The sequence below is a fragment of the Microtus ochrogaster genome, unplaced genomic scaffold (assembly GCF_000317375.1).
Source record: "Microtus ochrogaster isolate Prairie Vole_2 unplaced genomic scaffold, MicOch1.0 UNK4, whole genome shotgun sequence".
NCBI classification, from domain to species: Eukaryota; Metazoa; Chordata; class Mammalia; order Rodentia; family Cricetidae; genus Microtus; species Microtus ochrogaster.
The window spans coordinates 17,800,765-17,816,744 of NW_004949102.1; the positions used below are offsets into that span (position 1 = coordinate 17,800,765).

Sequence of the window (15,980 nt, forward strand, 5' to 3'; positions counted from 1 at the left end):
TCACCTGAAAAACTCACACAGAGCCTTTGAGTTCTGGGCTCACTCTCTTAAGACCTGAGAGCTTCACTGTTCCCTAGGTAAACTGTTTTCCACCAGAAAATACACGTACCACAAGATAGGAACAGACCTTCTAAGCAGAATGTAGTGCTGACCCTGGCTGTTCTGTCCCTTTGTGAGATCTTAGGCCTGCTATGACATGTATTGTGGAGACAACCATTGTACTCATAGCACTGGGTCACTTTATAGAGTTAATGTACATAACATCTAAGATGACTGTCACAGTGCTTGGCTCATATGCATGCTCAGTAAAACTGATCTGTTGTCTACTGGCATCATTAGTTACACTGATAAATATCATACCGAAAGGATAATAAGTCTAAAACCGACACACGGTGACCCACACTCCTTAACATGGCTAAATTGTTCCACATTCCATACTTTCACAATGGCCCCAAAAGGTCAGGCATCAAAGAAGTTTCAAGCATTCTTAGGTGATATTGGAGAAAAGGTTTGGTCCTGACTTCCCGGTGGTCAGCCAAAGCCATTATCTCCACAGCTCTGAGTCACCTGGTTTGTCATTGTCATTTCTTTCTGTAGGTGTTGGGAATCTATGGCCTCATAGGACTGAAGCTGGGACAAGAATTCTCCATTGAGTGGACTCTTGCAATCAATGACCTGGAGAAGTTTAACTGCTTCCCCGAGGATCCTGCAGTCTCTGAGGAGAGCTGCAAGCAGCGTGGGTGCCTCTGGGAGGTAATGGCCATACTGACCAGGAAGTTGTAGAAACTTTGCACCAAGTAGCTGGCCACCTGGAAAGCATTTGAAGAGGTTACTGACCTGATGGACATCATGAGGATGTGATGATAGGCATTTTTTGAATTCCTTGTGATAGGTGATGTGTATGTGTGTTTCCCTCAGATACCCTAAACAAATCTTTGCCGTTCTGATTGCCACTTTAGCCTTATCATCCAGAAATCATATTTTTTGTACTATTAGAGAAAATAAAGAGGATCAAAGGAAGAAGAAGAGGGAGTAAGAGCTTAATGGAAAGATGAACATAGACAAACTTGATTATATGCACTTAAAAAATATCACAACAAACTTATTATTTTTATAGTCAATATATGTTAGTAAAACCATCTTACCATCACAATATACACTATGAATTGAATAGTGTTGTAGCAAGGAACTGCTTGATTGTTTCTTGGCCACCCAGACCTGAATAATCACACAGAAACTAAATTAATTGCAACATTGTTTGGCCGATGTCTCAGGTGTAATCCCAGCTAGCTCTTACATCTTAAGTTAACCCATTTCTATTATTTTATGTGTCACCACAAAGCTGTGGCTTACCGGGTAAGGTTCCAGCATCTGTCTTTCTCCTTCAGCATCTACATGGCGACTCTTATACTCTGCCTACTCTCTCTGTATATCTCTGTTTGGATTTCCTGCCTGACTTTACTCTGCTAAACTATTGGCCAAAACAGCTTCTTTATTAACCAATGGTAATAAAACACATTTACAGCATACAGAGGAGAATCCCACATCACTGTGTAAATGAACAGCTTTTGTTTATTGGGAAACCTAACCTGAAAGTGTAAGTCTTGCCCAATGTGGGAATGATGGAGAGAAGAAAAACAGAAAAGGTTAGCAAGTGCACTGGGAACAGGAGGCACAAGGAGGACCCTACCTGAGGGTTATGGTGGCCGATTAGGCTTCCTGTTCCATCATCATTCACACTTCACTCCCTCACAGGAGTATGTGTGTGCACGCATGTCTGTGTGAGAGAACATGTGAATGCATGTACACATAATGTGTGTGTTTGTGTGAGTTTAATTGGACCTGGCTCCTTTGCTATGGCTATTATAGTACTACTAACTCACTTAGAAATTTCCAATTTAATTGTTTCCGGGTATAGAATCTTGAATTCAGAGACCAGGGTGCTGTGACAGGGTTGGTTCTTTTTTGAGGACCATGAATGAGCTCTGTTCCGTTATTCTGGTGGTTTGTTACCAATGTTTTCCATTTCCTGGCTTGTGTCATGTAAGATCTCCGCTTTCATGACTTTACGATGTTCTCTTGAGTGTATGATTGACTGTTTTTCTTAATTCTCCCACATAACATATACACTAACCATATTGGATTAAAGCCCACCCTAATGACTTCATCTTAACTTGATCATCTGCAAAGACCGTATCTCCAACATGTCACATACACACGACCAGGGCTTAGGACTCATCTTTTGGTAGGGAGCATTTCAACCTCTTTCAAAGTTCTTAGAAGCTTACTGTGTTAACTGGCTTCCTCGGTAATTAGAGTCTCAAAATGCTGTGTAGAAGCTCACCAAGAATTCTTCCTACTATTCTAGCCCACCACTACTCCTGGAGTGCCCACCTGTTTCTACGACACCATTCCCCAATATGCTGCCAGTAACATTCAGTACCAGCCCACAGGCATCACCATGGACCTGACCCTTCTGGAAGACTCAACATCTGCTCGGGCAGCTCCAAGTGTTGTCCCTGATCCTCTTTCTGGAAAGATCAGCTCTCTGAAACTGAGTGTAATTTACCATACAGAAAACATGCTGCAGTTCAAGGTAATCCTAATATCACAGTTGCATGGATATTTTTTGACTCAAGATTTTATATGCATAAGATCACTAAAAGACTGTTAATGGCCTGGTATGGTGGTACACGCCTTTAATCCCAGTACTCAAGAGGCAGAGATGGGTGGATCTTTATGAACTGGAGGCCAGCCTGGTCTAAATGGAGTGTTCCAGGCCAGTCAAAGCTACACTGGGATTGTCACAAGCAAGCAAGCCAGCAAGCAAGCAAGCAAACAAACAAACAAACTGCTAATGCAAATCCCTATCTTACAAATGCAAAGGCGGGGGCCTTCAGACCTAAAGGTAAGGAAGGGAAGAGGTAGTTAGGAAGTGAGTTTAGCTCTACCACAGTTCTGTATCTTTTGTTATCAGTATTTTCATCACACACATCATTAAAAACCCATCTCATCTCCTTGAACAGCATGAGTCTGCTTTGCGGGACTCACACTGATGAGATGTCACTCCCTTCCAACAGTTTTAGTTCTGCAGTGGGAACTCTCAGCCTGCATTAGCATCAACTAAAGATGCCATTAAACCTTGCTTTTCTCCTTCCCAGATTTACAGCCCCATTAACAAGAGATATGAGGTCCCAGTACCTCTGAACATCCCTGCTGAGCCACTTGGATCCTCTGAGGACTGTCTGTATAAAGTCACAGTTAAAACCAACCCATTTGGACTCCAAATTAGAAGGAAAAGCTCCAATACTGTGATGTAAGCTCTGTTTATTTGGTCCTAATCAAAGTGATGGCCGATCTAATTGTAATGTTTCTAATCACTGCAAGTGAACCACTAATCTCTGAGACAACATATAATTATGAGCATGTTTGTCGAAGTGAGTATCAATTTCTCATAGCTCTTTAGGAAATTAATTTTTCTGCCAGTCACTAACTCAGAAAAAAATAATGAAAGATTAAAAAAAAAGATATGTCATTTGATTTAAGAAAAATAAAATATGTTCTGTTTTATATAATTACTAACTAGAACAAAAAACACTACTTGATAAGCAAGCCAGCTTTCATAAATCATGAGTCTGTTTTCCATTAAACATCATGAAGAAATAGCTGACGAAGCAGGAGAGAGGGACAGAGGTCTGTAGAGAAAGAGAATTGACAGTCATCAATTATAACATCTCTCAGGTCTTGTCCTGCTGTTGAAGGTCTGGAGTTTGCCTGAGAGGAAGTTCCCCACCCAGTAGAGACTGTCAGCTGCATGTGCATATTTTTTTTTTTCCTGTGTGTAGCTTTTGTTGATTTGACTGTGTATTCAGTGTTCTCTTTCTGTCTTTAGGAAATTTCTTGCAATCTAAAACAGTTATTTTGAGAGTTTCACAGGTTACTGCAAAGTCGTTTTGTAGAACTCATTAATAACTCCCCACAAGCTGAGGTACCAGGCTCTAAGAACTGGGAATAAAAGGGTGAATGAGACGTGTTTTTTTCTCTCTCTTAATGAGCCCATGACTTCCCAAAAAAAGGATTCTTAGCCTTGCAAACCACAGGATACAGATGCAAACATGGAAACTTGGAGTTGTATTGTGACCACTGTTACGACCTGGTTCATCTCACAGCATTTGAACCTGGATCCAGATGTTCAATAGCTGGGGGCTTCCAAGCCAGTTAGGCCCCAAGTTGGAGGCTTTGGAGTGAATTAGGCACAGAAATGTGCTTTGTGTTTTCTCTGGCCTGTGATTTGTAGCTTAGCATGGAAGTCTGCTTTTGCATTGCAGTTGGGATTCTCAGCTCCCTGGCTTCACCTTCAGTGAGATGTCCCTTTCCATTTCTACCCGCCTTCCGTCTCAGTACATCTACGGCCTCGGGGAAACAGAGCACTCATCTTTCAGAAGAAACATGAGCTGGAACATGTGGGGAATGTTTGCTCGGGATGAGCCACCAGCGGTAAGGATAAGAATGAAATTAGCAGTCATGTTCTTTTTATCTTAATTTATTCAAATCCTTGTGTCCATAAGTCATCCTATATTCTTCAGCTTTTACTCATACTGACAAAATTATGCTCTTAAATCCTAAAGGGCATGTGATCTTATGCTCTCTTGCTTGTAAAACATTTAATTTCTCTACTCCTGTGGAACACAAGTTTTATTGACTTTTACCAAATATTACATTAAGTGCTCAGGTCAAAGTTTAATGAGATACTGTCTATGCCCGGCAAAGATTTATAATGCTGAGGAAGACATAATGAAACAATGATAACATAGTGTAATCAATGCTCAGATAGGTTTATTTAATAGTGAAGGGAGGATAGAGTGTGAAGGACACAGATTATTTTGCTTGTGGTAGAAGACAAAGTCAAGCAAGGCTTCTGGAACAGCACCATTGGTGAGTCCAATCTTCAATGTTGAATATAAATTCACTGTTCTCTTTGTGATATGGATACAATTTATTGGGGACTTTATTTGTAATTACTTTATAGTTCTTTCTTATAGCACAAGAAGAATTCCTATGGTGTTCACCCTTACTATATGGCATTGGAAGATGATGGCAATGCCCATGGAGTGCTCCTGTTGAACAGCAATGCCATGGGTAAGACAGACATGCACATTTATATGCCACCATAGACAACTGTGACCACCCTGTTAAAGTCTAGGTGGTTACTAGAAATAAGAACATTCAAGGGCAAGGAACATTGGACACAAAGGCTTTCACTCATTCATCTGTCAACTCAAGAGTTATTAAAAAGACTCCAGACCACATATTAAGTATAAAATTTTGCCTATCCATGGTCCCTTATTTTGTGTGACACTTTAGCTTCTTTTCCATAGGATCATATAAGTTGTTGAGATTGTATAATTTATTTTAGGCACAGGGAATTGATCTCAATCCCACTGCCTAAGAGAAGACTTTGCAGAGGAGGGAGATATTAAGGAGTGAGGGTGAAAATGGAAAAGTTGAGGAGAGATTCTCCATCAGGGTAACTTATGACTCCTTACCAGTTTGGCTTTTTTCTAATCTTTACAGATGTGACACTTCAGCCGACCCCTGCTCTGACATACCGCACCATAGGAGGGATTCTGGATTTCTACATGGTTCTGGGGCCAACCCCTGAACTTGTAACTCAGCAATACACCCAGGTTAGAAGCAAGCATGTCTACCCAAATAAATCATGATGTATTTGTTGGATATTGCTACCACGTTCTTAACACTGAGATAAGGTTTCTTTTGTTACTTTTACTCATGAATGTTCCTATGAGAACTGACTGCTATACTTCTTGCAATTTAAAGCAGTTGTTCAAAGCGTTTTACCTTTATCTATTGGACAGTGGTTTTTGTAGACATCATTCATATGTTCACTCAAGCTGACACTCCAGACTTTAGAGGTACCGACTGCATACTAATAACCCATGTGCCTCTTGATCACTTGCTCAGTAGGCTAACTGAAAAGTTTCTGGTGAAGATTCTCTGTGGAGGTCTCAGATTTTCTGGACTAGTGGCTAAGCATGTGAGGAGACCTCAGCTACAGTGTTTCTGTGCTTCACCTTTGTGATTCTACACTTAACTTCCTTATTTATCTTGAGTGGGAGCTCTTAGAACTCAGTAAAATTGTTCAAGTTTCTTCCTTAAGAAGTCTAGTAGGAGCTGAGTGGTGGTGGCACATGTCTTTAATCCCTCCCGAAAATAAACAAAAAAGTCTAGTAGTAGATTTATTTATTTCTAGTAGTAGTATTTCTGTCTAGTAGTAGGATTTATTTATTTCACTTAGACTACTTTAAAAAATATAGCTTTTATCTTTAATTAATTAACTAATTAATCACTAATATTTTTAATTAATATAGACTTTAAAAAAATAATTCTGATGTGTGACACGGTGATTAAGTAAATATATGCAACATGTAAGGATAAAGTGTGGTAATTAGCATTTTATTTTATTCTAGTTGGTTGGTCGGCCAGCCATGCCTCCATACTGGGCCTTAGGATTCCAGCTGAGTCGCTATGGATACAAGAGTGATGATGAAATTGCCAGTTTGTATGATGCAATGGTGGCAGCCCAGATTCCCTATGTATGAACCTCTCCCTCTGCTCTGGTTTTTTAGCTTACTTGTGTAATGAAAACAGATTTATACAAATTAAAGCTGTGATTGGTTTAATAGTAGAAAAGCAGTAGTAGAGATTGTCTTTTGGAGAATGCTTTACATTTTAAACATGGTCCATTCTGAACCTTCTGAACCTTGATTTGCAAGGTTCATAACTAAGAATTACATATGACTCCTTCAGCAGGCAGTGGGATGGTTGCAGGATACTGGCACTCACTGCCTGCCATTGGGAATAGTTTGCAGTAGTCATGACTCTACAAAATCAGAAATGGGCACCTTGGAGAGATGAACATGAAAGGAAGCAGCTTACAGATCTCGGCATGTATAGATCCCTAAGCTAACTCTGTAAGTAAAGTCTGAGAAACATGGTTAGCTGCTATCAAAAAGCAAAAGTACACACATGGCATGATCTTTCTACTTGTATAATTGTCGGTTTCCTAGCCCTCCTCTTTCTTGACTTTTTGATCATCTCCTAAGATTTTGGAGGGAAATTAAGAATTACAAAATCAGCATAAGGTGATCTTCCCACTGAAGATAATTTGATGCCTATTATGAGCTGCACTTTTCCCTTTTAAAATACATTTTATGATATACTTGTTAAAGAGAGATGGAAAAAAATATAAGATAGCAAGACAAAAAAAAAAATCCGTAGATCTAACTAATGCTATTAGTATGTTAGTTCATTCTTGTCTTAATTTTAGCTTTTCTACTTGTCTGCATTTTCCCAAAAGTATTTCACCTAGAGTCCTAAGACAACACAGGTGATTATCATTTGGGGGTTAAAAAGAAGTAGCTTGCGTTCTTTTTTAATCTGAATATTAACAAATTTACCTATTGTTCAATGCTCTGGTATTGACTGAGTTTCAAGTGCAGAAACTTGGGAACTGTGTAGAGGCAGCTGAAAAATAATATACTTCTGTAGTGAATAAATTCAGTAAGATCTACTGAAACAAACAAACAACTGCCAAATCAACAATCTGTTGTGAGGGAAATTTTACTATCTATCCTGGGATGTGCTTTGTTGGGCTTCCCAAGTCTGAGATTTGAAGGGTTGGGAGGACAGGAATTGAGGGAGGGAAAGGAGAGAAGGGACAATAGTGGAAGAAGCAGTTGAAAAATATGGACATGTGAAATGCGAGCAAGAAGCAGAAAGCAATTTCAGCATGTGGAATTGAAAAGCGCATGCGTAGAAGTGTGTTAGGAGATGGAATTTAGGAGGAGCCCAGATCAGGACAGCAGGCAGGGGCGGAGTCTGCAGAGCCCTGAGTGTATCTGGGAACACTGGTGCAGGACACTGAGAACCTTGCCTGTTGCTTTCTGTAGGATGTCCAGCATGTAGACATCGATTACATGACCCGGAAGCTGGACTTCACCCTGAGCCCCAGCTTTCAAAATCTCGGTGCCCTGATTAATCAAAAGAAGACAAATGGCATGAAGTTTATTCTCATTCTGGTGGGTGTGATGACAGACTTTGGGTCCTGTCTTTATGGTTCCAAAATAATTCCACTGGGAGAAAGGGAATGACAGCTACAAGAAAATTTCTTGTACATTTTGGAAATGTCCTGTGACACTTAAACATTTATTTTTAATTTTTTTAAATAAATGAACTAGGAAAGAAAAGTGAAAATTACTTAAAGAGGTAAAATGTCTTTATTTTTTATAGTTTGATGCCACTGGAAGCCATTTATTGATATTTTTCTTTTACTAAAGCTAGAATTCTAGAACGAAAATGCTGAAAATAGCAAATAAAATGCTGCAGTGCCCCTGGCCGTGTCTCAAGGGTACAGCCATGTCTCAGGGGTACAGCCGTGTTTCAGGGGTACAGCCGTATCTCAGGGGTACAGCCATGTCTCAGAGATACAGCTGTGCATCAGGGGTACAGCCATGTCTCAGAGATACAGCTGTGCATCAGGGGTACAGCCATGTCTCAGAGATACAGCTGTGCAACAGGGGTACAGCTGTGTTAGGGGTACAGCCATGTCAGGGGTACAGCTGTGTCTCAGGGGTACAGCCGTATCTCAGGGGTACAGCCATGTCTCAGGGGTACAGCAGTGTCTCAGGGGTACAGCCATATCTCAGGGGTACAGCCGTGTCTCAGGGGTACAGCTGTGTTAGGGGTACAGCCATGTCAGGGGTACAGCTATGTCTCAGGGGTACAGCCGTGTCTCAGGGGTACAGTCGTACCTCAGGAGTATAGCTGTGTCTCAGAGTTATAGCCATGTCTCAGGGGTGCAGCCGTATCTCAGGAGTACAGCCGTGTCTCAGGGTTATAGCCGTGTCTCAGGGGTGATGAATCTTGGGACTTTATTGATATTCATTGAACCCACAAACAGATCCAGAATTCCACCTTACTTAGTTACTCACACGTGAATCTTTTAGCTTCCAAAACTAGAGTATGGCTGTTTCTACTTGTTCATTCAAATATCTGTTGAACACTGGGGTTTGATTTTCATCACTGTGGAGTTGTCAGGAGAGGGTAGATTCTATATTAGAAAATAAGACAGTGTTCTTTTCTTAGGAAGGCATTTATTTTAGTGGACTGAAGCAATCAAGAAACAAATATTAGAAATATAATCTCAGACAGTGATATTTTTGTGTGACAGTTATGAGCCAGCATAATATAGCAATGAGGTGGGTCAGCATGAGAAGCAATAGGTGGGGATTGCCATATTAGATGTGAGCAAGCTGGGCTACAGAATAGAATAGTTTGCTTTCGTAAGGCTTGCATGACGTCTCCTATTTGAGGTAATGTCTTACTAATCTGGCTTACTGGGAATTCTTTTTCAAATGTAACCATACAGAATTCATGATTAACTGTCAATATATTTTTTAATTCTTATTTCTCATTCCCCTCTTCCTTTTAAAATGGATTTATGTGTGATTGCCATATCTCAGTTTCTGTAAATCCCCTCCCCCATTTCTTTAGCTATAGCTCTGGGTACTATAATATTGGAAATTTCATTTGATATGAATTTTTATTCCTTTTTAAAGAGATTGTCCTTAAGAACTATGCATCTTTCTTTGGGTACCTGTGGCAAATTTCTATTTCACTGATTTTGGTAATAACTCAGTTAAGACAAATCTCATTAAAAATATTAATATTATATTGGATCACTCATACTTTCTGCACTATGAATTGTCAGTTTTGGGAGTGGGATTTCCCTGGATATATTTCACTCATATTTGTGATTTTAAAACTAGGACCCAGCCATTTCTGGCAATGAGACACACTATCTACCATTTACTCGAGGACAGGAAAACAATGTGTTCATCAAATGGCCTGACTCCAATGACATTGTCTGGGGCAAGGTAAGGCTTGATAGAGATATCAATCTACCTCACTAGACATTCCTATAAATTCTGTAAATATATGATAGATAATGAGTACATTCCAATAATAATAATAATAAGTCTTCCTAATGCTACTTAACAACAATGGCAATGGGTTTTTGATCCTACTGCACGTATTGGCTTTGGGGGAGCCTAGGCAGTTTGGATGCTCACCTTACTAGACCTGGATGGAGGTGGGCAGTCCTTGGACTTCCCACAGGTCAGGGAACCCTGATTGCTCTTCGAGCTGATGAGGGAGGGGGACTTGATTGGGGGAGGGGAGGGGAATGGGAGGCGGTGGCGGGGAAGAGGCAGAAATCCTTAATAAATAAATAAATTTTAAAAAAAAGAAAAGAAAAAAAACAGTAAGTATTAGGCACAAAGTTACAGGTCAAATTCTCTAAATCATGGAATGTTGTCATTGCCTACAAATATTCTAATATTTCCATCTATTCATATTTATATTTAGCATGGTGGTTTTTAAAGCAAACATTAATAATCCCCCCCAGGGCTCTGAGTTCTGTGTCTATACCACATAAATTCAGAATGATCATTTAGCTTTGACTAATGATGCTTAATCAGATTTGACAAAAAAAAAAAAAAATCCCTAACTTTATCTTGTCACTTTGAATTCCTTTCTATGGCCTCAATCTCATTTCATATGGTTGATAACAATGGTAATTTAGGCAGACCTCTGGGCCCCAGATGATAGTAGCTCTTAGATTCAGACTCCCTTCTTAGACATATTGTGCCTATTGCCCTTGGTATGAGCTCTATCATATTGAACTCTACCTTTTCCCCTAACCCATTGGGCTTGCACTTCAAGGCAGAAGCTGACCCATTTGCTGTCTTGTAAAGCTCTCAATAACTGGATTAGCTGTGTTATAGGAAGTGTTTCTGTGTTGTTGTCCTCGGGAAGTACCACATATTAATTTTGTAAGAATTCTGTGAACTCTGAGAAAACAAGCAGTATTTCCTACTGAAATCTCAGAATATAATGATCCTAGAAGAATGTTCAATAAGTGTTCTCTGGTGATTTACCAATATATGTAGTTAATGTACTGCTGATTATGAACAAAATTGATTAATACTATATATTGTTCATGCTACATATACTACTCAACAAGTATTGATACTGCTAGAAAATATTGAGAAAAAGCCTGAAGGACTGAAAAGCTTATATGGAGGAGTGTGTTGTTGTTTTTAACAAATTCTCAATCATTTGATTTTACCAATAAAGACTCAGGAGGAGTCAGATGCTGGGGTGAAAGCCTGCTAGCTCAGAGAGGCAGAGAATGCACCCAGCTGGCCTTCCTCCTCAGCAGACTTCCCAGAAAACCCCTCTCTCCTATCTTTTCAAACAGGTCTCCTCAAACTCAATGTCCCTCAGTTTCTACTTCCTGTGCATCCTCTATCCATCCTCCTGACTCCCTCTTATTCTTTACTTTTTTTTCTCTTAATAATCCTATGTTCACTTCTGGTCAACTGGTTTCTTGCTCTGCCTCTTGACCTATGGTTAACTTTATTTAATACTATTTACAGTATTCAAGCAGAAAGCACTTGGATTAAAGGTGTGTGCTAGGGCTGAGCCACATCACAACTATAACAGGTTTTTCCAGTAAACAGCACAGTCTTGGGGTTCACAGTATGATCAAATATCCTGCAACAATATGTGATGAGATAGAAATGAGGAGGGATCCAGTCTTGGTCAGGCAGCAAGATGGAATGTCAATCACATCATTTCTCTGACATCATATTTCACTTTTATTTGTAAAGAATAGTTTCTACAGGTAAAAATAAAATATATACCAACACCAAGGACTCATTTGAAGTATCATTTTGCAAAAGATGTACTTAAAATGAAGTTTGTGACTTGAGTTCAATATTTAAAATGTGAAAACATATGAAGTAAAGAAACCCTGGGCATTGTCACCTGGGAGAATTTCATGCATTCACCTTTTACACTTTAACTTAGGACAAAGATCAAGGCATTTGTAGAATGGCCACCCATTAGAACTTTGCATTGGAAACACCTCATGGTTTGTGCGCAGTGACATTTTAAAGGTTTGGAATTTTCTTATTTGTCTAGGCTTGGCCAGATTTACCCAATGTAAATGTGGATGGTTCCCTTGACCAGGAGACTCAAGTTAAGGTAAAACCGAACAGAGATTTTTGGAAATAGCACCCTAAACATCTGAATGCTTGTGTTTGATAAGCACTTTCCCTTCCTGGTTAAGTAGCTCTAACTTGAGTCTGCTTGCTTGGTAGTAAGTTTTAGCAGAGGAAATGCTCAAATGAGAAACTTGACAGGCAACCAAAATGGAAGGATATAAAAAAAAAAATCACAGTGAAATCCCTTATATATGCCCTTAATAGCTTGTGATTCAAATATAATGTTGCTTGAAAATGTTGAATCAAAGTCTAGAATATTTTTCCAAGTAGGGAACTAGCACACACAAATGGTTTTTGAGGAATTCTTTAAGAACTAAAGTCATCACTATTAGGCTGGAAGAAGGAAAGCCCTTGGTTTCATGCCTTCTGCTCCATCAAACCTATACGCTTGGTCACCATGCAGCTCATTTTCCCTTGGAAGGACAGATAGGACCTCCCTAGTTTGGGCAGTCTACAAAAATCCCATGCTAGCCGGGCGGTGGTGGAGCACGCCTTTAATCCCAGCACTTGGGAGGCAGAGGCAGGCGGATCTCTGTGAGTTCAAGACCAGCCTGGTCTATAAGAGCTAGTTCCAGGACAGGCTCCAAAACCACAGAGAAACCCTGTCTCGAAAAAGAAAAAAAAAAATCCCATGCATCTTTGCATCTTTACAACTCAACTGTTTAGATACTGTCCATGGCTAATAAATAAATAAAATAAAATAAATAAAACTAATCTTATGCTTTTTAAGAGATTAGCCCCCTCCGCCCCACCCTCCAACTTTGTGTCCATTCTGAACTCTGAAGCAACAGCAGTCACAAAGCCAAGGTTAAATCAGAGACTGGACAGGCCTAAATGTTTGCCCATTTCCCCCTTCTTTTCTTCAGAACTCCCCTTCCTGGATAGGGGAGAGAGGAGAGATCTTCCCACTAAAGCGTGTGTTGCTCTTCCAGCTATACAGGGCCTATGTTGCTTTTCCTGATTTCCTGCGCAACAGCACAGCTGCGTGGTGGAAGAAAGAGATAGAGGAGCTCTATTCAAATCCTCGGGAGCCAGAGAAGAGCTTGAAGTTTGATGGGTTGTGGATTGTAAGTGCACCATTAATTCTTTGGACATATGAGCAATCAGAAGGCAGGGAGATAGTTTATAAACTGGCAGAAGAGGCAACTAGGGCTGGACAGCTGAAAGGAAGAGAATTTAGTGTTTAGACCCAGGAATAGTAGAGATTATTACGGGTCTGCTTAGGGACGTGTCTAGTAGAGGAGTCTACTGAGGAATTGTGTCAGCTGCTGAAGATGCCAATACCTGGGCAACAGGGGTGAACATTCTGGCATCTCTTATTTTCAATCTGACAGTCTCTTGACTTACTTCCCAGCTATCAAATCCCCTCTGAAGCTTGTAAGTACATCCAGCAAGACAGGGCAGTATTGGGAAAGGACAAGGCATGCATTTTGGAACCAAAAGACATTCACAATTGAGCTAGTATAGACTGCTCTGAAGGGATGTCTTTCAAAGGTTGTTCTAATGTGTGCTGCACAGGTTTTCTGTCAGGGATTCTTGGGATGCATCTGGGAAAAGTCTCTAGGGAATCCTCCATTTGCATGTTCCTAGTGAAGGAAACACATTCATTAATATCATGGTTTCCTCTCTCACATCTAATCCCCTGAAATTTAAAGCAAATTCCAGTCCAGCTCTGAAGAGCTGCTATACCCTGGGTCAGAGCAGAAGAAGCTCACAGTTCACAGTTCACAAGGAGTCCTGTGGCTGCTTTGTGGCTACTTGAACCTTCAGCCAGAAAAGTATATTGTAGATTTGTGGAAGAACACAAATTAATCCAAGTGAATAAGTCAGACAGTGGAGAAATGTAGGCATCTTTGAAGAAGAGATTCTGAAAGCTATTAGGTATTTGTTCTAACAGAAAGAAAACTATTGTTGGGTAACCCAAAACTACGCATAGTTAGTGTAGACAGCCTTGGTGGGTTAGTTAGTCTAGGGGCTGTAACCCGCCTGGCTGGTCAGTAATTCCAGGGTCCTGGAGAGGCGCTATCTGAAAGACATGGGCAGGAGAAAGGAAGGAAACCAAGCAGATTTGTCAAAGCCTCCTTTATTAGAGTCATGGTTACAGCTTATATAGGATGAGGAATTTGGGGGGGGGGGGCATGACCAGAGCAGGAAGGGATCTTGTAGCGTGGTCCAAGCCGGTCACGAAGTCGTCAGCCAGAGGTTAAGGTCAGGTCAAGATTCCTCAGTCAGGAAGTCACAAGTTGACACACCTAGTTCTCTAGATAGTTTGGAATATGGGGCGCCTTCCGCTAACAGATAGCTCTCTATTAACAGATAATTGGGTGTGGGGTAATCTCTGCCAATAAAACAATTATTAGGGTGTGGAGCTCTTTGCAAACTCCTCAGGGCGATGGTTCCTGTAATGATTTTTGGGGGGAAATGGCTCCTGACAAGTCAGTCTCAAATGCTTGCTGTTTTCTGTTATCTTCACACTATGTTATTTAAGGCAGACCAATCTTATTTTTACTCTGCTGGTAGACAATGAACATCTGCTGGGGGCCTCTACTTCTTGCATTTGAGCTATGCATTCTGTAAAGTAAGGTTTATTTCCAGTCTTGTTTCTGGGCTATTACAACTGCTCTGAGTATATGCAGCCTATGCCAGCCCCAGAATCATTTCCAGGTTAGGGCCATAAGAAAAGGTACAGGAATATCATAATGGCCACAGGTTACAGATAAAAAGTTAAAAAAAAAAATCTATGAATAGAAAAATAAAGACAGGCTTGTTGGGAAGGGGGATAGAATGAGATATTCCATTAGGTTCAGGGTCAATGTTGCCTCAGTATTTTTGCTATAATGATACAACTTTTATACATTTGAAAAGTCCAGGTAAACTGAAAGGAATCTTTACTCCACCAAGCTAACATGGGATTTTAGATTTCAGTTTGACTCATGCGGAGCATAAAGATGGTGAAAGATCATTTTTCCAAGGTTAGTGTTCTATGTAGAAATGACATACTGACTCTGGAAAGAATCTTTTTCTTTTCTTGTTTGCTTCAGGATATGAATGAGCCTTCAAACTTTGTGGATGGATCCGTCAAGGGCTGCCGCAGTGAAATTCTCAATAAACCACCCTACATACCATGTATGATTTCTTTTCTGCTCAAGACCCCTCTTCTTTTTATTCTCATGTGAAGCCAAAGTTTTGGAGGGGAGGGGTAAACAAACTCTCAGCATGGCATAAAATTCACAAACATATTATATATTTGTGAATATATAATATATTCCAATTGCTTAGTGAGTCATTAAGTATAAAAGTAATGACAAGTGTCAGAAAAGAAGCTAAGCAATGCACTTGATCATATTGATGACTATAAATTTATTGCCAAAGTTTTAAATACACAGGTTCTTTTGATTAGATTATGAAAATCTAGTCCCCAAACTCCACCCATGTTCACACACTTCATGAAAGATACCACTTCAGTGCTAATTGCACCAGAAATTGGAATAAGAGTCTGTGGTCAAAGAAATCTCAGACTACTGACTGAGTCATCTCACCACAGAGAAGACCAAGGAATGAAGTTACTGAAATAATTGTATCAGCATCTAAAATCTAGGCTTATTAATGTCTATTGGTCACATTTCCATCCATCCATCCATCCATCCATCCATCCATCCATCCATCCTCCCACCCACCCGTCCATCCATCCATCCTCCCACCCACCCGTCCATCCATCCATCCTACCATCCATCCAACCATCCATCCATCCATCCATCCATCCATCCATCCATCATCCATCCATCCATCCATCCATCCATCCATCCATCCATCCATCCATCCAACCATCTC

The 15,980-nt window shown here is 40.3% G+C and overlaps 1 protein-coding gene across 1 annotated transcript in view; it reads left to right on the top strand.

Annotated features, from left to right (window-relative positions):
• Mgam2 (maltase-glucoamylase 2 (putative)) overlaps window positions 1–15,980 on the top strand; it is a 75,444-nt gene that overhangs the window by 37,978 nt on the left and 21,486 nt on the right. Inside the window, exons 25-36 of the mRNA XM_013353236.1 lie at window positions 598–753; window positions 2,369–2,596; window positions 3,162–3,316; window positions 4,329–4,497; window positions 5,043–5,139; window positions 5,575–5,687; window positions 6,489–6,614; window positions 7,971–8,099; window positions 9,849–9,956; window positions 12,067–12,129; window positions 13,082–13,216; window positions 15,191–15,275. Coding sequence (XP_013208690.1) covers window positions 598–753; window positions 2,369–2,596; window positions 3,162–3,316; window positions 4,329–4,497; window positions 5,043–5,139; window positions 5,575–5,687; window positions 6,489–6,614; window positions 7,971–8,099; window positions 9,849–9,956; window positions 12,067–12,129; window positions 13,082–13,216; window positions 15,191–15,275 — 1,564 coding nt within the window. The remainder of the gene's footprint in view (window positions 1–597; window positions 754–2,368; window positions 2,597–3,161; window positions 3,317–4,328; window positions 4,498–5,042; window positions 5,140–5,574; window positions 5,688–6,488; window positions 6,615–7,970; window positions 8,100–9,848; window positions 9,957–12,066; window positions 12,130–13,081; window positions 13,217–15,190; window positions 15,276–15,980) is intronic.